The following is a 25,637-nucleotide window of genomic DNA, read 5'->3' on the forward strand; positions in this document are numbered from 1 at the left end:
CCCCCGGCCCCAGGCCCCTCCCCCGCCGCGCCCTGGCGTCGCTCGTCACGTGACGTTGGGGCGGTGCGCGGAGCGGGCGGTGGCCGCCATCGCTCTGGCCCCGGCGCTGGCGTTGTCCCCGCGGGAGACTTCCGCCGAGTGAAGCGCGCCGCGGAGTGACAGCGGGCCTCCGGGGAGGGCGTAGACGAGGCCCGGGCGCGTCCCCACGGCCCTCGGCCGCCCGCCCGGCGCTCGTCGCCGCCCCGTTGCTAGGCAGCCGCGTCGGGGCGCGGGAGGCGGGGCGGGCGGCCGGGGAGGGGCCCGAGCCAGCGGGGAGGCCGGGGTAGGGGTGCGGGGCCCGGGGCCGCGAGGGCCATGGAGCAGTACTGCATCCTGGGCCGCATCGGGGAGGGCGCGCACGGCATCGTCTTTAAGGCCAAGCACGTGGAGGTGAGCCCGCGGGCCGCGCCCCCGCTCCCCTCCCGCTCCGTTCCGCCTGCCCGTGTGGGATCCGCGCGTGTCCGGGCCACGCCTGGGCCACTGCGCCCGCCTGCCCGCCTCCCTCCTCTCGTTGGGGTGCGCCCACCACCCTTGGTTGCGGCCAGCTGCCCACCCGCCGGCAATGCTCCCCCGGTCGTCCCGCGAGTGTCCCCTCGGAGCGTGGCGTGGATGTCTGAGCTCTGTCCCCACCGCCGCTGCTGGGTCCCAGCTGGCGCTGATCTCCCTCCAGAGCGGGCGGGGGGGGCGCTTCCCACCCTCACGAGGGCCTCAGGCGCGTTTCTCGTCCCCTCGCCTCTCGCCTTCTTTCCCAGCCGGGGACGGGGCGTCAGTGTCTGCCTTCATTCCGCACAGACTGGAGAGATCGTCGCCCTCAAGAAGGTGGCCCTGCGGCGGCTGGAGGACGGCATCCCCAACCAGGCCCTGCGGGAGATCAAGGCGCTGCAGGAGATCGAGGACAGTCAGTATGTGAGTGGGGCGGGAGTTCCCGCCCTCCTGCACTCAGTCCCACTGTGGGGGGCCGCACCCACTCTGCTGGCCTAGATGTTTTCTCACCCCTCAGTGACTCCCTTTCTTGTCCACGTTTACCCTCACTCATTCCTTCTCTCCTTCACCCACCTATCTCTTTGTGTGCTCGTTCGTTCGTTCATTCATTCACTAACTTACCCTTTTTCCTAGAAACAGTTAGTGATTTCTAGTGATAGTGATAGCTGCCACCTCTTGAGCTCCTGTTCTCATCTGCAGCTGAGTTAACTGCTGTGCCTACATTGTCCCTCTGAGTCCTCTGCTCCTCTGCACGGCAGGTTTCAGGATCTCCCTCTCTCAGGCCAGGGGAGGAGGCTCAGCCCCCAGCTGATGACCCTGAGCTGGTCCTTGGTGGCTTTGGCCCAGGTCTGATGAGTCTGGACATTGGAGCCTTGGGGCCTTGGGTCGGCCCTACCCTGTGCCGGGCACTGGCGACACGGAGAAAGACTGGCCGGACCTGGCTCTTGAGGACTCAAGTGTAGGGGGCGGGGTGGTTTGTGCTGGGGTGGACCTGGGAGGAGGGGCACCTGACACCCCCAGCTCATTCCCTTCCTGGTACTCTCGCTCATCCATGTCAGCAGTAGAGAATGTCCCAAGGGTGGGTGATACTCTGGCTTGTTACTTATTCTCTGGAGATGTCCATGATATGTTGGGTGACAAAAGCATGCTATAAAACTGCATGTGTCTTCCTGGTTTTGTGTGAAAATAGCATATACATGTATGAACGTGTGCCTGTGTGTGCTATATTTATTGTAAAGTCTGGTGGAATATACTCTAAGGTTGGCTGTAGGTGATAGGATTTTTCTTCTGTTGTTTTTTTCTTTACAATTTTGTGTATTATCTGCATGTATGTGTGGGTTCCAATCTGTAAAATGATTGTGTCCTACCTGCTAAATCAGAAAACCAGCAATGAGGCCATTCTCAATTTTCAAGGAAGGTCACAGGGCTTGCTGACAAGCCCTTTGGGAGGCGGAGGCCCATAAGGAGGCTGGTGACATGGCCTGGGTCTTGTGGATCAGCAGGCCTGAAGGTTCTATAACACTCCACATTTCACCCTGGCCCAGGCCACCGTCACCTCTCAGCAGAACAGCTGCGGCAGCCTCTCCCCTCAACAAGCGTAAATGAGATCGTCCACTGCCCGGCTTGAAAAGCCCCCAGTGACTTCTCCTCACATCGAGAGCACCGTCATCCTCCCTTCCTGCCCGCCTCCAGCCTCTCCTTTCATTCGTTCCCCCACAGCTTCTTAAGCGACTCTCTCATGACAAGCGCTGTCTAGGCTCCGGGAGCACAGAACAGAGCAGACGTCCTTCCCCTAAACGACCCACCCGCACAGGCCCTCCAGCCTCCTTCCTGCTCTTCCTCTGGGCCTCGTGCTTGCTGTTCCCTTGCCCAGAGCTCCTTCCCAGATCCCTGCGTAACCAACCCCACCCTGTCTCCTCTGTCCTCATCAGAACCCGGACCTAGCTCGTTGGTTTGTTCCCTCATTTGTCAGTTGTCTGTCCCCTTGTGCTTTGAGCTCCCTAAAGTCCTTCAGGACCCACCAGCCCTTGCTCCCGCTCACTGCTGTGCAGCCCGGCCCCTTTGACCCCTGTGCCCTCAGGAAGTATGTGTGACGTGTCCTCAGCTGTCCCAGTGCTGCCGAGTTGTGATCACTGATGCCTTCTTGGTGCTGGGATTTCATGGCCCTAGAGGAAGCAGGAGGAGACCTGTGCTTGTGCATGTGTGCATGTGTGACTATCCAGGTGGTTTTCCAGTTCCTGGGCTGGCTGAGGGATCAGACGCTGCCCTAAGTGGCTTTCTTTAGACTTCCTTTTCCCTGAGTGTTAGTGGAGAATTAGAGCGGGGTCCCAGCTTCTCTCGGGAGAGGGGAGCAACAAGAGAGCTCCAAGCTCCCTGGTTCTGAGCCCAGCTCCTGTGTCACCTTCTCTGCCTGCCTGGCCCTCTGCTGGGGCGAGGGCTGAGGGTCCCAGAGAGTCTCAGCTGTGAGTCCGGGGGCTGACGGGATGCCCTCCCGCAGGTGGTGCAGCTGAAGGCCGTGTTCCCACACGGCGCGGGCTTCGTGCTGGCCTTCGAGTTCATGCTGTCAGATCTGGCCGAGGTGGTGCGCCATGCCCAGAGGCCGCTGGCCCAGGCGCATGTCAAGAGCTACCTACAGATGCTGCTCAAGGGGGTCGCCTTCTGCCATGCCAACAACATCGTGCATCGAGTCAGTTCCAGCACAGGCCGGTGGGGTCTGGGAGGTGGGCTGGGCTGGGAGTGGGTCCGTCCTTGAAGAAGGTGTAGTCAGAGCGGGGATAGAGGGGGCATGGCCTGTGGGCTGAGTGGCCAGCGGTGTGGCCCTGGAGGAGGTGTTGTCCTGGGCTGACCTGAGTCCTCAGCCTGCCCAGCCCTCCTGTCCCTCGGTCCCCTGGGGGCTCTGGAGGAACTGATGCCTCCTTTGGTGTCTCAGGACCTGAAACCAGCCAACCTGCTCATCAGTGCCTCGGGCCAGCTAAAGATAGCGGACTTCGGCCTGGCCCGGGTCTTTTCCCCAGACGGCAGCCGCCTCTACACGCACCAGGTGGCCACCAGGTAGGGAGGGCCAGTTCCCAGGCAGGACCTGGCACTGGACAGGCCCCACCCCTCCTGCTGGGGGAGAGATGCTTCTGGACCTTCTGTCAGACGTTGCTCATAGGGCTGGTGTTGGGGCCGGGGTGACCTTCCAGGGTAGCCTGCTGTCAGACTGGTGACCTGGCTGTGACCGCCTGCCCTCCTCCTCACAGATGGTACCGAGCCCCCGAGCTCCTGTACGGTGCCCGCCAGTATGACCAGGGTGTCGACCTGTGGTGAGCCTCTTGTGGGCTGGGCGAGGGGAAGTGTGCGTCATGGAGTTACCTCTTCCTCCTGGGCACTGAGGTCTCTAGGCCATTTGGAGGTGTTTTCTGCCATGAGCTCTAGGTTGCCTTGGGGGTGCCTTCCCTGCGTAGGGTATCTCTGAGGAGTTTGGGGTCAGTGTTTCTCTCCATGACATTTTTGAGCTGGGTAGGGCTCAGGTGGGATGGAGTGGTTATCCCAGTGGGAAGCTTCTGGGCTGGGATGGGAAGGTGGTCGGAGGTGGGGAGCATCTAAGCTGGTATACAGGTGCTTGTATCCCAGGATGCAATGTCCCTGAGCTATCCAGAGACTTGGGTCCCTGAGTAGGAAGGCTCTGCACCTTTACTGGGGGTAGGGTGATTTGTACATACCTAAGAGTTTGAGATTTGGGGGCGGTTTTGGAGGTCTGCCCAGAACGTGAGGAGGTGGCTGTGTGTCCCAGAGTGTGAGGCTCTGACAAGTCTCAGGGTTGTTGAGGGGTTGCCGTGTGTCCCAGAGCTGAGGCCTGAGAGCTGTTGGGAGAGTGGCATATGCTCTATGTTATAGGCTTGAGGTCTTCGACTATTGAGGGGTCTGTATTCTTGGCTGTGAAACCTCTAGGCTACTTTGTAGGTGTTTGACCCTAGTGTAAGGTATGGACGCTGGTGTGGGGAGATCTGTGTCCATGGTGTGAGGCAATGGAGCTGGGGTGGGGGGATCTGTGTCCGTAGTGTGAGGCGATGGAGCTGTGGTGGGGGGATCTGTGTCTGTGGTGTGAGGCAATGGAGCTGGGGTGGGGGGATCTGTGTCCATGGTGTGAGGTCATGGAGCTGGGGTAGGGGGAATCTGTACCCGTGGTGTAAGGCGATGGAGTTGGGGTGGGGGGATCTGTGTTGGTGGTGTGAGGCGACAGAGCTGGGGTAGGGAGACTGGCTTTGTGTGGGTGATGTAGCTGGTGTGGGGAAAGATGTGTCTGTGGTGTGAGGCGATGGAGCTGTGGTGGGGGGATCTGTGTCCATGGTATGGGCGATGGAGCTGGGGTGGGGAGACTGTGGCCTTGTGTGGGTGATGGAGCTGGTGTGGGGAAAAATGTGTCTGTGGTGTGGGGCAATGGAGTTGGGGTGGAGATATCTGTGTCCATGGTGTGAGGCGATGGAGCTGGGATGGGGAAACATGTGTCTGTGGTATGGCGCAGTGGAGCTGGGGTGGGGACATCTGTGTCCATGGGCAGGGTGATGGGGCTGGTGTGTGGGGAGATCTGTGTCTGTGGTGTAAGGCAATAGGACTGTTTGGATTCTGTATCCACAGGGCCGTGGGCTGCATCCTGGGGGAGCTGTTGAATGGGTCCCCCCTTTTCCCTGGGGAGAATGACATCGAACAGCTTTGCTGTGTGCTTCGTATCTTGGGCACTCCCAGCCTTCAAGTCTGGCCGGTTTGCAGGGCCCGCCATGGGGAGGGGTGGGGACAGGGGTCCTCCATCCTCCGCAGCAGCCAGTGACTCCCCTCCCCTGCACCTTCTCTCGCAGGGCCCCCCACCTCCTTGACCTTCCGGACCACTGTCCTGGCCCAGCTCAGGGGCTCCTCCCTCTGTGCGCTGCTGGGGGAGGGAGGGCCAGGTCCCGTCCCTGTCCCAGCACACATGCGCTTCTCACCAGGCTGGGCCTGGAGTGGGGCTCGAGAGGGTGAGGGAGGAGGAGGCACTGAGTGAGTGCACGAAGGCATCAGTGATGGGCTGCGAGAGCAGGGTGGGCCACGGAGCAAGAACCGACGTGGGTGCTGGCCCCGACGCACCCCTTCTCTCCCAGGAGATCACGGAGCTGCCCGACTACAACAAGATCTCCTTCAAGGAGCAGGCGCCTGTGCCCCTGGAGGAGGTGCTGCCCGACGCCTCTCCCCAGGCCTTGGACCTGCTGGGGCAGTTCCTCCTGTACCCTCCGTGCCAGCGCATCTCAGCCTCCAAGGTAGGGGACCCCATTGCTCTGACCCTCCCCACTTGTGCCCATGGGACCCAGCAGGTCAGGTTCCCTCAGAGCCTGTGATGGGCTGGGACCAGAACCCCTGAGAATGGGGGCCGAGGAGCAGGTATGTCTCTTGTGAGCAGATCCCAGAGGGGCAACAGGTGGGCGGGTGGGCAGGGACGGCCCGTTCGAAGGGTGTGCCCACCTCACAAGAGAGCACATCTTCGGGTCATTCGTGACTGGCTCCTTCATCCCTTCAACAAGTGTTTACTCAGCGTCCAGCAGGTGCCAGGCATTGTCCTGGGCCCTGGCCCAGAGTGAGCAAGCAGATGCAGCCCCGGCTCCTTGGGGTCTCCGCCCTGTGGTGAGGCAGGGTGGCCAGGCTGTGGGAGCGGGGGGAGGGGGGTTGGGACTAACTTTGGGTCACACAAGGCTTCCTAGAGGCGCACAGGTTGAACGGAGGAGGGGGGGCTTTCCCAAGAGACCTGAGGAGCAGAGGCCCGGAGAGGAGGACTGGGAGGGGCAGATTGTGGCTGGGAGGCCGAGAAGGAGGGGAGGACCTGGGGCTGGTGGCCAGTGGTGTCAGGGCCTCTGTCAGGTGTAGTCTTCCCCCCGGCCTCGTGACCCCTCCCCACCCTTGGCACCAGCAGCCTGTGTTCACGTGCGCCCCTGGTAAGTCCCTATGTCAGCAGTACCTTCCCAGTGCTGTCCCTAGTCTAAGCCACCGCCCCCCACTGCCTCCCAGTGTCCGCTTCTCCTCTCGCCCATTCAGTGTCCTCTCCACCTGGCAGAGCAGCCTTGTCCAGGCAGGCCACCACAGCCTCCTGCAGGGCCCTCCTGTGGCTCCCTGCCAGTGGAGCAGCCCAGGTCCTAGTGGCTCATAGGCCTCACATGCTGAGGGCTGTCACCTCTGTGACCCTTGCTCAGGCCCTAGGGCCGCCCTCCATGTCCTGGGGTCTGGGGACTTCTGTCCCCAGCCTCTCTGGCTCACCCCTCAGGTCTCTGTTCGAGCACCACCTCCCTGGGGGTCTCCCCTCACTTCTTGAGGCCTGTAGCCTCCAGTATTCCTCGTGCCCGCCGTGCTTTCTCTTTCCCACAGCCCTAATCATCTGCCGCACTGTATATCCTACTTGTTTGTCTTATTATCATCCCCACCCGGGCTGTGTGGAAAACTTCGCGAAGGCCGGCTCTCTGTCCTCTGGAACAGTGCTCAGACAATGGGCGCTCAGATGTGTTGGAGTCGGCTGCGTGGAGGAATGAGCCTCCGTGGGGCCGCACTCGCGTGTCGCCTTGGGGAGGTGACTGGTCTCCTTCTGCCGTTCCTTGCTTCCCTCCTCAGGCTCTCCTGCACCCATACTTCTTCACGGCTCCCCTGCCTGCCCACCCCTCGGAGCTGCCGATTCCCCGGCGTCCAGGGGGCCCTGCCCCTAAAGCCCATGCGGGGCCGCCCCACATCCATGACTTCCACGTGGACCGGCCTCTCGAGGAGTCTCTGTTGGATCCGGAGCTCATTCGACCCTTCATCCCAGAGGGCTAAGACACTGGGCCAGGCCCCATCCCTGCCCCCATGACCGCCTGGGCCTCTTGTTCCTCTGCTCCAGCCTGACTTGACCCCCGCCAGCCTTCCCATGGCCACATGGGGCCCACTCGATACATGGGCCTGCTCCCAGCCAGGTAACGAGGACATCCAGCCCCAGCAGAGCAGACCCAGGTCATGTGTCTGCATGCTGCTGACTTACCCACCAGAAAGAGACAGGCACCCTGCTGCCGAGCCCGCCGGGGTGCTGGTTCTTCAGGCGCTGGCTTCCTGGTCAGGGATGGTCTTGGTGGGGCTATTGGGGCAGCACAGAGTGTGAGCTCTCCTCATGTCAGAAGTGTAAGTGGGAAGGGAGGTTTGGTTTGGTTTTGCTCTCAGAGACATTAAACACTAGTTCAGTTTTGAGTTTTATTTTAAAAATTGTAAGTAGTTCTGCCTGGGGTCTGCCCTTCTTCCCTTCCTGTCAAGGGGAGTGGCTGAGGTAGCATCGTCTCCTGGCCCTCACTTCTCTGTGGTTGCTGGGAAAGTGACCCCATTCACGGCTACTCTAGTCCTGGGGGTGTCATAGGACAGAGCTCCCATTTGGAGGTGAAGTCAAGGCCCAGTGATGGCTCAGGTTGAGGACCCAACGCCGTAAACTGGTTTGCCAGCATGTCTGCCTTCAGGATAAGAGTGAGCCAGGACCAGATGGGCCACCACCTTACTTGGATATCAAGCAAATCAAGGGACAGGCATTCCTGGAACCCATTTGTTGGTTCAGTAAATCCCAATACAACCCCAGCCGGCTCTTGTTTTTCTTATTGAATAATTTGATAAGCTGATTCTAAAATTTGTATGGAAATAAAAGGTTTGAGAGGAGGCAGCAGAAACAGAAGCAGAAGAAGAGGAGAAAGAGGATGGAAGGACTTGCCCTATCAGCTACCAAGACTCCTCAGGGGGCTCTGATAGCTGAGACAATGTGGTATCGGTTCAGGGCTAGACGAAACACACAGACTAGAGAAACTTATTCTTAGCAATCTTTTATTCCTAAAATGTTCGTTTTGTGCTCCATGTGGATAAACTTCTGTAAGCACCAAGGGCACAGGTGACTAACACTGCCACAGTCACTGTCCTGCAAACCCTAGAGGGAATACAAAGCACAATAAACCCCAGTTGTTGTTTACACCTACTGTAACCCTCACCCACCCATACCTGACCTTGATCTTGGTATTGACCCTGACCTTGACCCTAACTCTAACCCCACTTGACCTAGAACTTAACCTTGTCCATGAACTTGGCCCTCACCTTCACCTCAACACTGACCCTCTAATTGACGTTCACCTTACGTTGATGCTCATCATGACCCTGATCCTGATGCTGACCATTAACATGACCCTCACACTCACCTCAACCTGGACATTTCCTTGACAATAACAGCTTTTCTCACACTGATCATGACCCAGAATGCTCATGAATGAGACACTCACCAACCTCAAACTGATTTTGACACTCAACTTCACCCTGCTACACTGAATCCTTACGTTGACAAGGACCATCATACTGACCCCTCCAACCTTGAACTCACCTTGATCCTGACTCTGAACTACACTGTCCACTCTAGCTGAAACTGAAACTAGTCTGCACCCCAGAACTATGATCATGACCATGACCGTCAGACCATGACTCTGATACTGACACTGAACTCGACTCAGATCTCAGTTTCACCCTGACAGTGATGTTCATCCTAACGCTGACCCTCTAGCAGAACCTGGACTCACACTTGGCTGTCTCCATTGACTAACCCTAATCACATCATGACCTTGAACCTGATCTGGACCCTGAACTTGAACTCGAACTTTATACTGACATTGACCTTCACCATTACGGTGACCCTCAACCTCAGCCTGAACATCACCCTCATCTTTGACCCATCCTCACATTGAATGTAACCTTGAACCTAACCTTGATTATAAGCCTAACGCTGACCCTCTGTGGTAGGTGGAATAGTGGCCCCCTGAAGATGTCCATGTCCCAAGCTATGAATATGTTGCCTTACATGACAAAGGGGACTTTGGAGATGTGATTAAGGGTACAGACCTTGATTTGGAAAGGGTGTCCTGGGTCATGCAGGTTGGCTCAACATAATTGTGCCCCCATGCATGAGGGAGAAGGAGTCATAACTCATTCCAGCAGCAAGAGAAAACAAACACCTTGACTTTTAATTGAGCTTGACCTTGACATTATCCTCACATTGATCTGGACCCTGACCCTAATGCTGAACATCAACCTCACCTTCATCTTGACCTTGAATCCTGCCCAGAACTGGGCGTTCACTGTCAACTTGAACCCCTCTCAATCTTACTTCATCTTGACAGCGACCATCATCCTTACCCTGACCTTCATCCTCTTACTGACCCTCTAATGGATCCTCAACCTGACCCTGAGCCTGAACCTCACCCTGATTTTGAACTGGACTTTGACCTTAACCCTCGTCCTAAAATTTTCGTCACTGATCTTCACCTTGAACCGACTCTGACACTGACCATGACCCTGCCCTCTCTCTCATCTTGACCCTTAACCTGACACAGAAGTTCACCCTGCACTGGACACTCACCTTCACTCTGATTCTGACCCCCATCACTGTCCCTGATCCCTCATCCTGACTGTGACCCTGACGCACTCTGACCTTCAAGTTGATCGTGACCTCATCCTTACACTCTGATCTAAACTTGGCCAGGGCCAGGGCAGAGGCCATGGCAAGGGAGGCACCAGGTTTAGGGCCAGGGCTTGGGCAAGGGCCGGTACCAAGGTAAGAGGGAGTCTGAGGGTCATTGTGAAGACGGTTGTGAAGGTGAGGGTCAGGGCTAGGGTGAAGTTCAGGGTGCAGGTGAGTGTCAGGGTCAGGAGAGGGTAGAGAGCAGATGCTACTGAGATCAAGGGTGATGATCAGGGCAAGGCTAAGGTCGAGGAATAGGGTTAGGGTGAGAATAAGGGCCACTGACAGGACTAGGGTCAGGGTGACGGCCAGGCCGGAACCAGGTAAACGAGAGGTCCAGGTCAAAGGTCAGGTTGAGAGAGGGTGGGGGGTGAGGTCGAGGGCAGGGCCAGTACTAAGGCAAGGGGTTGGGAGGTGCTGGGTTCAGGGCCACCATAAAGTCCAGCGTGGGGGTCGAATCAAGGGCGGAGGTTAGATCGGGGTCAGGGCGAGGGTGAAGAACAGGGGCAGGGGCAGGACGAGGGTGAATGTCAATATAAGGGGGTGGGCGAGGGTCTGGGCAAGGGCCCAAAGGAGAGGTCGGAAGCAAGGCAGAGGCCAAGGAGTAAGCAGGCTGGCGGGCTATTCTGAGGCGAAGCGCTGGGCTTGGGCAGGGACCGCCGGCGGAGCGAAGGGCGGTGGCCGGGGCGGGGATTGGCTGAGCGGAGCGGAAGCGTGGCGGCCTGGGCGGGGATTGGCTGAACGGAGCGGAAGCGTGGCGGGTGGGCCGGGATCAGTTGAGCGAGGCGGAAGCGCGTTCGGTTGGGCGAGGAAGGGCCTGCAGGGCGGAAGCGCATTGTGCTGGACGGGGATTGGCTGGGCGGAGCGGAAGCGCGTTGAGCGGGCGGGGATTGGTTGAGCCGGGCGGAAGCGCCTCGGGCTGGGCGAGGAAGGGCCTGCACGGCGGAAGCGCATTGTGCGGGGCGGGGATTGGCTGAGCGGGGCGGAAGCGCGGTGGGTGGGCGGAAGCGCGGTGGGTCAGCGGGGATTGGTCAAACGGGACGGAAGCGCGGCTGCTGAGCAGGTTTGGCCTGCGGGGTGGGAGCGCGGCGTGGACGTGGCGGGACAGATGGGTTGGCGGGCGCGGTGGCGTTGCCCCTTGTTCCGCGTGAGCTGCCGCAGGTCTTCTCCTTCCTGGAGGCGCGAGACCTGCTCTGCGCCGCCCAGGTGGACAAGGTAGCGCGCCGTGTCCCAGGCTGAGGCAGGGTTCGGTGCAGGGTCACTCGGCGTCCACGGCCGGCCCTCCTCCGGGCCTCAGTTTCCGCAGCCGGGAAGGGCGTCGGGCGGCCCTGAATTCGTGATCCGGGGTGTGACCTCGGCGGCCTTGGAGGGGTCGCTCTGCAAGCCCCCACCCCGCCGTCTTTCTGTCCACTCCTCCGTCCGGACCATGAGAACAAGACGCGCGCATCCTGCCATCAGGATGCATCCTTCGCGATGGCTTGGGGATCGGTTTTCTTTCTCCTCCCACCTTTCTGGAATATTCTGGAAGTTCTCTCTGGGGCCAGCCTGGAAAGCTGTGACTCCCCCCCACCCCGTGAGTGGTACCTCCTCCTGCGGGCTCAGGACTGCCCCTTCCCGGCCACTCGCACCCCGTCCCAGCTGTGCTCGCTCGCTGTCGGTCCAGTGCATTAGTGTGGTCGGCGCTGCGCCGTGTCACAGATGCTCTGGGACCTGGCGCAGCTGTGGCCGCCTGACTGTTGAATGTCTGCTTTCTCCCGCTGGACTCCTGAGAGCAGGCAGTTTTCTCTTCTGCGTCGCTGTGTCTCCAGCGCCCACTGTATGGCTTGACATTTAGAGTACTCTCAGTAAATATTTGTTGAGTAAATGAATTTCTTTTAAAATACATTGTTATATCATTATAAAAAGATTAATAAACAGATCCTTACCTGAATTCTGTAATTATCATTTTAAATGTTTTAAGTAAAATACTGGATTTTCATCCCCATTTTTACCGGTGAGGAAAGTGAGTATCGCACAGTGAGTGTGTTGTCCCAGGTCCCCCAGGTGGTCCTGGACGAAGTTGGAATTGGCACTCTGGCTGTTTCCTCAGCATCAGGCTGGGGAGAGCGAGGGGCCGAGTTTGAAAGGGAGATGTCTTATCCCCTTAGATAGCACCAACTTCTCCAGGTCCTGGCCTCTTGTGAAATGAGGTCAATAATTCTGCCTCATGGTGTCGTTGTGAAGGCCAGGATCTAACTGGGATCCCAAAAGGTGGGTAGCATCTATTTTGCAGGTTGTATTACATATTATAATTCTATAATCGGGAAATAAGGTCTCATTTGGCTTTTGCACTGGGAACTGTAGAAAAGGAACATGCATAAATCTTCTTGCTTGGTTTGATTTTGCAAAATAGAAATTTTACATTCCTACCAGCCAAAAACTTCTTAAGGACTGAGAAACTTTGATCTGCTGGATGAGTGAAGGCCGTGGAAGTAGGAGCCTGGGCTGAGAAAGCATGGTCGTTGCTTGTGACAGGGCCTGGAAAGCCACATTGCCAGGATGGGACCCTCAGTGGGCTGGGCCACAGAAAGCTCCAGAGTGCTTCCCACTGAAGCTCTGAGGCTCCAGAATCCGGGGTGGCCCAGCGGGGGATGCCAGGAAATTCCAGGATGCAGGCGTGGGCCTGAGGCGGGGGGCATGGTACTCAGATCCCCATTCCAGGGCCGTCCTGAGCCTCTTCCAGATAACGTATGCAGAGGGCAGTTTGTGGGAGCAAGGCCTGCATGATGCCCCTCGCGACGTGGCTGTTCCGTTCCACCATCTTGGCATATCTGGGACATCCCCTTGGCCAACGCCTCGATTTGCTCCATTGCAGCAGCCTTCTATGGGCTTGCTGCTCAGCCCTCATTTCCAACCCTTCCACAGCAGCCAGAGTGATCTTCCTAAAACACCGTCTGACCCACCAGTGTTGACTCTCAATCCTCAAGTCACTTCTAACTGTTTTTGCTGTTACAACCTCTGGGAGTTGATCCAAGCTACTCTCCAGCTCCTCGTGTTCTAACTAAGGCAAATTACTCCCCATCGTTGTCGCTCTTCTGAGTCTCCCTGGAGGACAACTTCTCATCCTTCCGGTCTTCAGCAGTATCACTTCTGAACCCTGTGGCCCCACTGACTTGGTCATTCTCTCCGTTCTCACTCATTATGTGGTGACTTTTATTTGACTGTCTGACGTCTCTAAGTACCCAGGGTGAGGTTTCTTGAGTGCGGGCACTGGGTCTGATTTAGCTCTGTCCTCTCGCGGGGACTGGCAGGCTGGTGCTAGCTGTGTGTTGACTGACCACATTCTCTCTTCTCTTGCCTCTTGTTCTAGGTCTGGTATGAGGTTTCAAAGACCAAGGACCTGTGGAGGTGAGTGAAGGAAGAGCTGAACACTGTCCCGAGCGGGCCCCGCAAAGGAGAGCTGGGTGCACGGGATAAGTGTTTGAGCACTCGCTGCGTTTCTGGCTCTGTTGCATATACAAGAAGGGACAGTCCACAGCCCATACCTGCCGGAAACTCCTCCCTGGTTGGGGTGTAAGACACTGTTTTATAGTGCATGAAAATATCAGAGATTGTCTTAATTGAATGGGAGGTTGTTGTGAGGCAGGGTCGCACACTCAGGGGCAGCAGTGTAAGCGATGAGTGCAGCTGGCTCCAAGAAGACGAGTCAACGGACAAGGAAACCACTTTTATTTTAATTCAACTTTGCTGTAACAGCATAGCTGTATAAGTATGTATGATATCAGAACTTAAATAAAACTCAGAAAGTTAAAATTGAAAATAAAATTACATTTTAATCGTTAAGTTACTAAGTGTTTCTTTCCTGTTCACCTCCTTTGGAACTGGACACTTTCCTTTTGCGCCGAGATAGAAGTGTCACGTCTTCTCGCTCTTGCTGAACACAGGACAGACTGTAGCTTTGCCTGTCAGCTGGAGCTGTGTTTAGTTTTAGTCCCTCACGACGGGAAACAGCTGTTCACACATGAAGGTTCTTCCAAACAAAGGGGAGCCTTTGCTTGATGGTTCTTATTTTTAGGATAACTGTGCATTGAGATATTTGAGAATTCTGGAATGCCATTCTTGCCGCATTTAACTTTCAGTATCATACAGCATTGTTTGTTGCTTTTTATCCACTTGTTATTGCTAATAATATCAATTAGAAAAACACTGATAATCTCTTTAGTCAGTTTTGAAGTAAGAGAACTTTTACTGGATTTCATTCTTTCTCTCTACAATTTGGGGAATGTGCTCTAGACAGAACATTCAGTTCTGGAATTGATTCCCTTGTGGGTGTGTGGACAAGGTTACGTCTGGGCCTCCAGGTTGCTCAGGCAGCTTGTATGGCTGTCTGCAAGTCAAGTCACCAGCGGGTCTTGGGTCTGTTACTCTTTCGTGGTGTTTGGTGCCATTTTCAGCATAAAGTCATTCCTTGGGATTCTATGCTTGACCTATGTCCTTACAAAAGCACTGGGGTTATGTTTCTGGACCTGTGACAGGAGCATCGTCACCTGTGGTCACGTGCATGTGTCATTTCTGATGCTGTGTCTGTCATGGCACCAGGCCCACAGGCTCTGCAGGCCCAGAGAAGTTCTTGTGGACACAGTCAGTGAACATGGTTAACTGGTCATATATTTTTAATCTGTACTCTTATCATTTTAATTGAAAATGCTACAAGTTACTTTTCTAAATGCTTTATAACCTTTTAAATTCTGCCATTTCTTCAACACACCAGCTTTTTGGTTAGAAGTAAAAGTGCAAATGCTTGCTTTTATTTAAGGTACATAATTTCTGTTGTGTACAGTCGATTGTTTTGTTATTAATTGCTCTCTGTGGAAGGGGTTGGTGCCACGGTATCTTTTACTTGATACATCGTTGTATTTCTGAGGTGCATCATGTACTTTATTCATATTTCCAGCTTGTTGACAGTCTGCCTTTTTGTTTTTTCAAATCATTTGGTCTCTTCATCTCTTCTGAATATTGGTCATGGGTCCTACCTATGGTTTGATGTTTAGTGGCCTTAAATATATAGAAATAGACTTCCACAAAAAAATGTGTCCTCTCCCCTTTTTCTTAAACCACATCATCTTCTTGGTCTAGCCTTTATTTTCACACTGTCTAGAGATGTGGGTACAAGAAATGTCCCTTTCCTCTTACTTCAACTAAAAGGAAATCAACAACATAAGCATGATGATATGAGGCAACCGGTACTCAGCCTTAGAGTCCCAAAGGTAAAAGGGATGTTGAAGACCATGGTGAAGCCGAGAGCTCCTTCTTGTCTAAAGGGCACAGCTCTGTGTGACTCCAGACAAGTTTTTCCAGGTGGGAATTTGGGTTCAGTGTAGCTAGACCTTCTGCTTTTACCTGATTTTTATGTGAAATCTGATTTTTTTTTTAAAGATTGGCACCTGAGCTAACAACTGTTGCCAGTCTTTTTTTTTTCTTTCTGCTTTTTCTCCCCTAACCGCCCCCCTCCCCCCCAGTACATAGTTGTATATTTTAGTTGTGGGTCCTTCTAGTTGTGGCATGTGGGACGCTGCCTCAGCATGGCCTGATGAGCGGTGCCATGTCTGCGCCCAGGATCCGAACCAGGGAAACCCTGGCCGCCGCAGGAGAGCACGCGAACTTAACCACTAGGCCATGGGGCCAGCCCCATGAAATCTGATTTTTAAGTGTTGGCAGCTAGTTGATGTGGGCCAATCCCATGTAGGCTAAACAAAGTCATCTGGGGGTCCATTCCACCACAGGCTGCCAGTGTGCCACTTCTGGTAGAAGGACCAGAGTTTCAGCAAGCACAGTAAAAACATTCATCTGACACGGGGATTGGCATCTTCTCACTGTGAGAAGGTCCCTAGTGCCCAGCACAGCGCCTCACGTAGGTGTGCAGTGAGTGTAAGGGCCGTGATGGAGAGAGACTCTGCTGTGCTTGTTCAGGCCGTGGGCTGTGAGCCGCTTATTTCCCACCTGACCTCATTCGCGCCCTGTGTGAGATGTGAATGATGGACTGGAGCCGTATGACGCACATCTGGGGCCTGGAAGTGCTGTGAGCCTCTGCCCGTGAACCCTCCCTCACCCCTCCCAGCCAGACCCGCTCTCCCAGTGCTCAGCTCCAACAGCACCGTCGGCTGCCCCTTAAGAAACCTGGCTTTTCTCCCCTGACTTTTACTTTTGCGTATCCCTTTCCTAACCACCAGCTGAAGGTGCCCAAGAGCAAGAGCCGTGTGTCTCTCCCTTTGGGGTCCACAGGCCAGGTGGGAATTCAGTTGTTCTCTGTTGTGTGGACGAGCTGACATTTTATCCTCAACAACCTTAGGAGAGAGAGGCTGTCATAGAACTGACAGCCATCACACACAAGTTAAGAATGCAGGTTCTTGGAACATGGTGGATTAATGACCTCCAAAAAGTTTTTCCTCGATAAAAGCCATGAAAAACTGGCACAAATTGTGAAAATCAACTTTTTCAGAACTCTGGCCATTGACCAGAGACTTGTAATAGTCTAGGAAGTGTTTATTCAAGAAAAAATGGTTGAATCTTAGTGAGAACAAGTGTTCACTTGACCTGTTCCCATAAGCCCCTCTGGTTCTGTGGAGGAACTCCCGGCCTGCAGCTCACAACAGGGTGAAGGGAGCCTGGCAGTCACTGGGGCGTGGGGGAAGAATGGGACTGGAGACCCTTCAAAGCCTCCTCCCAGAGAATTGTCATTATGTGATCTGCTTGGTATTTCTTGGAAGACCCCACGTGCAGGCTGTCTTTATTTGGCCTGACTTGGAGTTCACCCAGCGTGAAAAGTCTTTACCGTGGGACATTTGTCAAAACACTTATAGACTCTTGACTAACTTTGCGGCTGTCAGCTGGTGGACAGCAGTTTGCAAACAATAGGCTAACCAAAAAGCTTAAAAGGAAAAGCTGGAGATGTGATGTCCTTAGGGGCATTGAAAAGCTCCAACACATTCCTAGGAATCTAGAAGGGCACGTGCATGTGCAGGGCTCTGCAAACTCAGGAACCATCTGAGAAGGCGCTAAGCTCACATCCGGCTGACCTTGTGGTTCTGTGCAGCAGGAAGTGAATGCTAAGGCAGAGTTGTCAGCTGTCTTATGGAGTGTTGAACACATCTCCCAACATGCAAATGAGCCCTTTGGCAATGACTGGAAGATTTAGTGGGTCCAGGCATTTGAGAAAGCTCTGTCAGTCACTGGTGAGCACTAATTTAACTGAGCAGAGACTTCAGTGGCCACATGTAACAAAGAGTACAGACTTTCCAGAATTCATTCAGAAATGTCATTAATCAAACAAACAATAACAACAAGCAGCAAAAACAACACACCTAGATTTCCAGAGTTCACATTCTATTATTTAAAATGTTCAGTTTTCAACAAAAGTTAGAAGTCATGCAAAGAAATAAGAAAATGTGGCTAATACACAAGAAACAAAGCAAATGACAGGAACCACCCCCGAGGAGGCCCAGGTGTTGGACCTACAGATGAAGAGTTTGAATCAGCTGTGTTGTGTGTTGAGCGTAGAGAATACCATGTGGGAAGAACTAAAGGGAAGTATGAGGACAATGTCTCATCCAATAGAGAATATCAATAAACAGAAATTTTATAGGTAACTAAATAGAAATTATAGAGTAGAAAAGTACACTATCAAATTAAAAATCAAGGGCAGATTTGAGCAGGCTGAAGATAGAATCAGTGAACTGAAGATAGGTCAATGGAGATTATCCAGTCTGAGGAACAAAATGAAACAGAGAATGAAGAGAAATGGACAGTGCCTAAGAGACACGAGGGCACTACCAAGCACACCAGCATTGCACAGTAGGACTCTCAGAATAAGAGAGAAGGAGCAAAGTATTTAAAGAAGTGATGGCCAGAAACTTGCCAGATTGGATTAAAAATGTTAATTTACACATCCAAAAGCTCAATGAACTGCAATTGGACAGACTCAAAGTTCCACATCAAGACCCACTCTAATCAAACTATACAGCCAAAGACAGAGGGAGGATCCTGAAAGCAACGAGAAGCAGCAGCCCATCGTGTACCAGGGAAGCAGTGAGATTCACAGTTGATTTCTCATAAAAAACCATGGAGTCCATAAGGTAGTGGAATGACATATCGAAAGTGTTGAAAGAAAAAGATTGTCACTAAGAATTCTATATCTAGCAAAATGGAGGAGAAAATTAAGACATTCACTGATAAATAAAACCTCAGAGAATTTGTTGCCAGTGCATTTGCCCTACAAGAAATCCTAAAGGGAGTCTTGCAGATTGAAATGAAAGGAAAAATTGCATTAGACAGTAAATTGAATCCACATAAAGAAATAACACCAGTAAAGTAACTCTATAGGCATATATAAAAGGCAGTATAAATGTATTCTTTTTTTGTAACTGTTTTTTGCCTATATGATTTAAAAGACAACTGCATAAAGCAATAATTATAAATCTCTGTTGATGGGTACATAATGTATAAAAATGTAATTTGTATGAGAATAACAGCAAGTTGAGACAGGCAGGAAGTGGAGCTATACAGAGCAAAGTTTTTAACTACTATTGAAATTAAGTTGATATTAATCAAAACTAGATTGTTATGAGCTTTTAATAGTAATCCCTAAGGCAACCACTAAGAACTTAAAAAAATATGATTGAAGAAATGTCAAGGGAATTAAAAAGGACACTAGAAAATATTTAACACAAAATAAGGCAGTAATAGAAAAATAGAGGAAAAATGCATGAAATATAGAAATTAGTAGCAACTGACATAGGTAAATCCTGCTGTATCAGTAATAACATTAACCGTATAAGAATTAAACACTCCAATGAAAAGGCAGAGACTGGTAGAAGGGATAAAAAATACTCCACTTTATGCTGTCTATAAGAGACACTCTTTGGATTCAAAGACATGGATATGTTAAAAAGAAAAGAATGTGGACAGATACGCCATGTGAACAGTAGCCGGAGAAAGCTGGAGTGGCCATGCTAATGGCAGGCAGAATAGACTTTCAGACAAAAAGTGTTACTAGAGAGAGGAGGATATTTTATAGTGATAAGTCAACCCATAAAGATCTAAAAATTATAAACACGTGCATCTAGTAACAGAGAAACAGAACACGTGAAGGTGTGACAGGATGGAAGGGAGAAGCAGACACTTCAGCAGTGAGAACTGGAGTCAGGGAGCGCAGCGTCTTGAGTCCCGGCTGTGTGACTGAGGCCCTGTGATCTGGGTCAGCTGTTTAACCTCTCTCTCAGGTGTAGAATGGGGGTCAGGACTGCTTCATGGATCCGTTATACGGATTGGCTGGTCTCACATTAAGCACTTACACCTGCCATGTGCGAGCACTCATTCAGTCTCATCTCATCATGACCCCCATTTAATAGCAGAAGAAACGGAGGCTGTGTAGGCAAAGTGGGTTGTCAGGCTAATAGATGGTGAAGCCAGGAGTCAAAGCTCGGCCTGTTGATGCCACAGCCCCTTCTAATGGCTGCTCTGTCCTGCCTGGGCTGTGGGTCTGTGTTTCAGGCAGCTGTGTCTGAGATGCTGGTCCTCGTGTAAGGCCTCCCGGATGACGCTGGGCACGCAGACCTGGAAACAGTATTATCTCTGCCGGTCCGAGCTGGAGTTCCGCATGGAATCGGGACGGCCAGAGAAGGACTTCACCTGCAAAGCCCTTGCCAGGCACAAAGGTAGGGGACGGGGAATGTGGTAGCTGTGTGCCTCCCACTGCTCACTCTCCCTGGTTGAGTCTCATGGGATTTGGTGTTTCAGCCAATGAATTGGAAAATGCCACTTGAGGAGCACATGCCCTGCCAGGTTCTATATCTGTGTTATATCACTTGATCCTCACAGTAACCCAGTGAAGAAGGGATTACTCCATCTATTTCAGAGTAGAGAGAAACAAAGAGTAGGGAGCTGTTTGCGGTTACGTGGCTGGGGGCGGGCAGTTCAGGGTGTGACACCCAAGTTGTAGGTCTGAAGCCCTGGCCCCTTCTGTCGGCCGCTGTCACTGCCTCAGCACCTGCTGTGCTCCTGAGAAAGAGGATGACCACCCCACCCACCTTTCCCCAGTGGAGAGTTCACATCCCGGGCATCTGCATCTCTGTTCTCTTCCAGGACAGATAGAAGAGCTGGCCTACATCTCAACCAACGCATGCTGGTTTGACAGGCAGGAGAAGTCCGTGATGTGCCCTGGGTCCTTGGACGGCACCGTGCGCACCTGGGATCTGCACGAGGTGAGTGAGCCGCCGGGGGGCAGGGGCGGCCAAGCAGGATGAGCACTGACCTGGTGCCCTCGGTCTCAGAGAGGCCCTTTGTCTTCATCATCTCCTTCAGTCATCGCAGGCGGCTTGTGAGATGAGGAGCGGCCTGTGGCACAGGTGAGAAGTCTGAGCCACAGTAGGCTCAGTCGCCAGGTGCTGGGTCCCACCCGAAGCTTGAGTCTGACTGATGGCAGTGACGTGCTCTTGGCTCTACTGTGCTGCCCCAGGGAGCCAGCGCTCCCCGAGGGGCCTGACCCAGGCCACCTGCACCCAGGGTGGCAGCTGCCAGGCTCCATCCTGTCGTGTCCACAGTGGGGTCGAGGCCATTCCCTGGGCATTTTTGCCCAGATAGTTGCAGCTTTTAGTTACCCCCACGTGCAAACTAGGTGTTAAAACCATGATAACTTGATTAGTATTTCAGACTCGGTTGGCACTTATAGTTAGAAAGTTTCCTGTCCCTTATCTCGCTTGATCTTCACAGCGGCCAAGCAGAGTTCACGTTATCATCATCATCCTGATTTTGTAGAAGTGTAGACGAGACTGAGTAAGGGGAGGCGTTCTGAGTCTGGGGCCACGTGGTTCCCTGTAAACCCAAGGGTTCTGCCTGGGGCCACACATGGACCGTACCCAGCCTCCTCTGAGGGATCTTTTCCTGGAAAACTGTCTGTTACTTCACATTTTCAAATGCCCTGGACACCTAAAGGCACCTCGATTTATTATAGGGGGCCTCCTGGTGAGGTGGGTGTTCATCTTGCCGTTGCTCAGGTTTGCTGGGGGGAGAGAGGGCGGGGGGGGCCCCAGCTCCAGGAGGGTCCACCTCACTCCCCGTGGATGACCCCTCCTCTGGCCCCAAGAACAGGGCACCTTGGCTCTTAGCGACCACCGACTGTGACCTGTGTGACCTTCCTTCTCAGTCTGTGTGGGGCAGCCAGGGGAGCAGCATTCTCGTACCCCTGTGCCAGCCTTGGGGTCTCTGCTCTGCTCAGACGTCATGTTGGAATCCAGGAGAGAGAACAGGTGTGACTTTGGTGACAAAAGTGTTTTGAAACAGCCGGCTGAGCCTGTGAGGCCCCTGGTGGCTGCCGGTGCCTGAGCGAGTCTCTGAAAGTCGGGACGGATGCAGACGGCAGCCCAGGTCATCTCAGGGCTCCAGGAACTGGCACGGGCGCTCGGAAACGGAGGAAAGTGGGGGCCGGGGGGCAGGGCAGTTTCGGAATGAGTTATGGTTAGTTATAATTTGTTTACTTTTGAATCATAAAAGTGAAACACTATCAAGGCTTTTATGTAAAAGGAAAAATGGGACTCAAAGATACTTCATAAGAAGTAGAAACATATCCCCCCACGCAGGTTCTTTTCCCAGAGCTAACCACTTTTTAAATCATTTCTGATTTTAGTTTTCCTGGCAGCCATCGATTGACCAATTTTTATATTTGATTAAGAGATTCTGCTCCTCGATCTGTATACTTCAGAGAGTATCTGTTGACTGTCTGCCTTACAGAAACATTTTTAATTTCCGGGAACTTTTCAGATTGTCTGGTTGCTCTTTTTTTGTTTAAAGGGTGCAGTTATTTGCAGCATCTCTCTTTCCTCCGTGGCCAGTTTTTCAGTTGCTTGTCTTGGTTCTTCTCTTTCACGAGCTTGGTTTCCCGTGTGCACGGTCATGGTCGAGGCTGTCACTTCGAGGAGAGGCCTCTGGAGATGGACTGGCCTCGGGGGCTGGTTTCTGTCTCTCTGCAGTTTGTTGCCCCATCCCCTGCGGGCCCTCCTGAGGAGGCCAGCCTCCAGCTGTGGATAGTGGCCACGGCAGGCTTGGCTTAGAGGCTTTCGGCAGGAAGAGCACCTGAAGGCTGCTCAGAAGTCCCACGGCGACCAAAACAAAAAGGCCTTGACTGGAACAGAGAGCTTTGCACAGGGGTCGGCGGGCCTTCTCTGTAAAGGGCCCGACGGCGAGTATTTTAGGCTTTGCAGGCCATGTGGTCCTGCCACAGCGACTCAGCCATGATGTCATGAAACAGCAGCCATAGACAACAAGTAAACAAGAGAGCGGCTGTGTTCCGATACAGCCGTATTACGGACACTTAAATGAGTGTCATGTAATTTTCTTGTCATGGAACAGTCTTTTGATTTTTTTAAACTAAAACGTAAAAATACAAAAATGGGCAGTGGGCCGGGTTTGGCTGCAGCCCAGTTTGCCGAACCTTCCTGTCAGGTGGTCATCGTTTCCAGCGTGGGACCGTCTCAGACGTCCAGAACACTCTACGGCTGTTCCACCTGGCTTCCCAACCTTAAGATGCTGTATGAGCAAATCTTCAACCTTATTTTATTTTTAAAAAGTCCACTCTGTTGGTTGGAATCGTGCAGGATGTAGACTTCCTGGGTTGGCCGTTTCAGTCAGCAGCGTGCATTTCTGTGCAATATGCATGTCTTTTCATGACTTGATCGCTCATTTCTTTTCAACATTGAATAATATTCCATTGTCTGCATGTTCCATGGTTTATTTATCCTTTCAAGGATAAGGATATCTTGGTTGCTTTCGAGTTTTGGCAATTATGAATAAAGTTGCTTTAAACATTCATGGGCAGATTTTTGTGTGGACATAAGACTGCTGCTCATTTGGGTCAGAGCACAGTCACTGGATGGGGTGGGAAGAGTATGGAGACAGTAAGAAGATCAGGGGCTGCCAGGGTTGGGGGGCTGGCGGAGGTACGAATGGGGGGCACAGGAGCTTTGAGGGCAGCGAAACTGCTCTGTGATACCGTGATGGTGGGTACGTGTCATCATATATTGGTCAAAACCCGCAGAAGGTACAACAGAAAGAGTGGCTTCTAATGTGGACTGTGGCCTTCATTTCATGGTAATGGATCAATATTGGCTCGTCATTTGTAACAAATGTCCCCCACAGTGCAAGGTGTTAATAATCGGGGAAACTGAGTGTGGGGAGAGAGGCGGTATTGGGGAGCTATCTGTATTTTCTGCTCAATTTAACATCTACTAATTTTTTAAAAAATTCAACGCACACATTCTCATAAACATTTCAACAGTGTACACGTGTCTAGAGTAAGATTCCTAGTCTGTGCTCCTCCCTCCTAGTCCTTCCCGCTCTGCAACCACTGGTACCCGTGGGTCTGCGCCCTGCTGTGGTTGCACAGATGGATGTCAGCGCACACGTGTGTGTGATTACACAGGGAGGGGTTGGTTGTTAGAGAGGATTGCTTTTTAAAATTTTTTAAAGAAAAATGAGATCCTATTGCTCTTCTCCATAAGCTGCTTTTCCCGTCCCTGTTGGTGGGCAGGCCTCACGCAGTTCCTGTCTGTTCCTGTGGTAACTTTCTCGTCTTGCCTCGCACGGGCGTGTCTGCTTTATGTAGCCATTTCTCCCTCCATGAGCGCTCAGAGTCACAGGTTTTGCTGTTACACGTAGAGTGTTTGTCCACATATGCCGACGTCTTAGAGCTTTTATGCTTTGGGTACATTTCTGTAAGTGGGGTTGCTGGTCAACTTCATGAGCAGTCTAGATTTTAATAAATACTGCCAGATTTGTGCTAAAAAGTTTGTAGTAATGTATACTTCCGCCAAGAGCGTGTGAGAACACTGGTTTCCCACATGGCTGCCAGCGTTACTTATAATCAGTATTTTTCGCCAGTCAGATATGCAGAATATTATCTGAGGTTCTCACTTTGTTGATTACCCGTCACTTGACCATGTTTGTGCTTTTCTGCTCCTATTCTTCGTCCGTTGGGGTGGGAGGGAGGAGGTTATTGGGAGGGATAACGGGACTGAAACGTCAGTTAACTCATTAACCCTCTCGGGCTCCTGTGTGCCTGATGGGCTGTGGTGTTTTCTCCACTTTTGGGTGAGCAAACTGAAGGACAGGAAGACGAAGCTGCGTCCCGCTCGTGGCTACTGTCCTGTGCAGCCGCCGGCTGGAACGAGGTGCCTCCACTCGAGTGGCAGAGACCCTCCAGGATTAGGCTTGCTGGGGCTTTGCTTTACAGAAGTTTAGTTTGTTTATGCTCCATCACAATTCTTTTCCTCCTTTTATGGTTTCGGGGTATCCATGATTTAAAAGGCCCCCCTTACCCTCAGTTGAAGTCTTTTTTCCCCTATATTTTATTCATATGTGTCTGTGTGTCTGTGTATGTATACGTATTTTTTTTACATTTATCTCTAATTCATCAAGAATTATTTTGTATATGATTGGAAGTAGGATTTGCCTTTAGTTTCTTCCAACTAGATAGCTGTCCCAACATTGTTTATTGAATAAACCGCCTCTTCTGCACCAACTTACAGTGCCCCCTATTTTGCATATCAAATTCCCCTTTATATTTGGGCCTGTGTTTGAACTCTCCTCTGTTTTATTTATCTGCCTGGTGGTTGTGCTGCTATCATGTTATTTGAATAGCTTGTAATTCAGCTTTATAAAAGTTCTCAATATCTGATAGGGTAGGTCCTCTTTACGCTGGTGATTTCAAAATTTTCCTTGTAGTCACTCTCCCATATGAACTTTGGAACCATTTTTATGAGGTCTAAAACAAATGAAATTTGCATTCTGATTGAAATGCATTACATTTATAAATCATTTTGGAAAGGGGTGACATTTTACAGTGTTTGGCTGCACGCCCAGGTGGGTAGACAGTGCGGGACAGGTTGCTGAGAGACCAAAAAAAAGACTCAGAGACAGTGAATGAGACATATGGAGTTACTTACAGGGAAGGTCCAGTGGCGGCCGCTGGACAGAAATGTGCATCAACTACCGCCCCCCGGGAGAAGCTGGCTTAGGTAGGCAGAGGAACAAAGGTTGCCTGCTTGCCAAGGGGGATCGTCCCTGTGTGACCTGCATTCAAGGACCAGAGCCCCCACCCCCGACCCCAGGGCATCTGTGTTCCCTCAAACCATGGGATCTTTGTGCTAACTCTCCCACGAGAAACAGCTGGGTTGGCCAAGCCCAGGACTGTTATCATCGTGAGTGCTGGCGAACAGCCCAGACAAGGCACATCAAGGACGGATGGCTCTTAAAGAGCACGCAGGCTAGTGCCCCTACACAATGCGTTAAATCTTCCCATTGAGAAACATGGGCTTTTGTGTTTATTCAGCTCTTCGGTTGATTAGTAAAGGTTTTGAATAGTCTTTACTCCTTTTGTTACACTTATTCCTAGCTTTTTATATTTTGTTGTTAATAATAGCTAGTAAGTTGCTAATGATATGATAGTAATAAGAATGGGATATTTTTCCATTTCTATCTTGATATTGTGTGTATGAAGGAAAACCACGATGTTTTGTATTTGTATCTTGTATCACCCAGTTCAGTAAAGTCTCATAATAGTATTTTTAGGTGTTCTATATTTATA

General features: G+C 52.3%; 2 protein-coding genes across 7 annotated transcripts; both read left to right on the plus strand.

Moving 5' to 3' along the window:
* The first annotated feature begins 83 nt into the window (after positions 1–83).
* On the plus strand, positions 84–8,109 carry LOC124233885 (cyclin-dependent kinase 20). 6 transcript variants are annotated; one of them, XM_046651149.1, is made up of 8 exons: positions 84–429; positions 832–945; positions 3,020–3,208; positions 3,452–3,573; positions 3,708–3,827; positions 5,143–5,266; positions 5,640–5,795; positions 7,132–8,109. In XM_046651149.1, the coding sequence occupies exons 1-8, from the start codon at positions 355–357 to the stop codon at positions 7,327–7,329; spliced, it is 1,098 nt and encodes a 365-aa protein (XP_046507105.1). In that variant the 5' UTR covers positions 84–354; the 3' UTR covers positions 7,330–8,109. The 6 variants fall into 6 exon arrangements, with proteins under 6 accessions (XP_046507105.1, XP_046507106.1, XP_046507107.1 ...); XM_046651150.1 differs by having other exon boundaries at positions 3,765–3,827; XM_046651154.1 differs by having other exon boundaries at positions 412–429; positions 832–941.
* Positions 7,421–25,031, plus strand: LOC124233880 (F-box/WD repeat-containing protein 15-like). The gene is made up of 6 exons (XM_046651142.1): positions 7,421–7,466; positions 11,088–11,239; positions 13,374–13,411; positions 19,553–19,716; positions 20,144–20,262; positions 20,771–25,031. The coding sequence occupies exons 1-6, from the start codon at positions 7,421–7,423 to the stop codon at positions 20,813–20,815; spliced, it is 564 nt and encodes a 187-aa protein (XP_046507098.1). The 3' UTR covers positions 20,816–25,031.
* The last annotated feature ends 606 nt before the right edge of the window (positions 25,032–25,637 follow it).

This window comes from Equus quagga, unplaced genomic scaffold (assembly GCF_021613505.1).
Source record: "Equus quagga isolate Etosha38 unplaced genomic scaffold, UCLA_HA_Equagga_1.0 268.2_RagTag, whole genome shotgun sequence".
Classification (NCBI taxonomy): Eukaryota; Metazoa; Chordata; class Mammalia; order Perissodactyla; family Equidae; genus Equus; species Equus quagga.

Coding starts and splice junctions, on each gene's coding strand:
- LOC124233885 (XM_046651149.1), top strand. CDS start 355: ATGGAGCAGTACTGCATCCTGGGCCGCATCGGGGAGGGCGCGCACGGC. Junction 430..831: donor TTAAGGCCAAGCACGTGGAG/GTGAGCCCGCGG, acceptor CATTCCGCACAG/ACTGGAGAGATCGTCGCCCT. Junction 5,796..7,131: donor AGCGCATCTCAGCCTCCAAG/GTAGGGGACCCC, acceptor TTCCCTCCTCAG/GCTCTCCTGCACCCATACTT.
- LOC124233880 (XM_046651142.1), top strand. CDS start 7,421: ATGGCCACATGGGGCCCACTCGATACATGGGCCTGCTCCCAGCCAG. Junction 13,412..19,552: donor AAGACCAAGGACCTGTGGAG/GTGAGTGAAGGA, acceptor TCTGTGTTTCAG/GCAGCTGTGTCTGAGATGCT. Junction 20,263..20,770: donor GCACCTGGGATCTGCACGAG/GTGAGTGAGCCG, acceptor TGATCTTCACAG/CGGCCAAGCAGAGTTCACGT.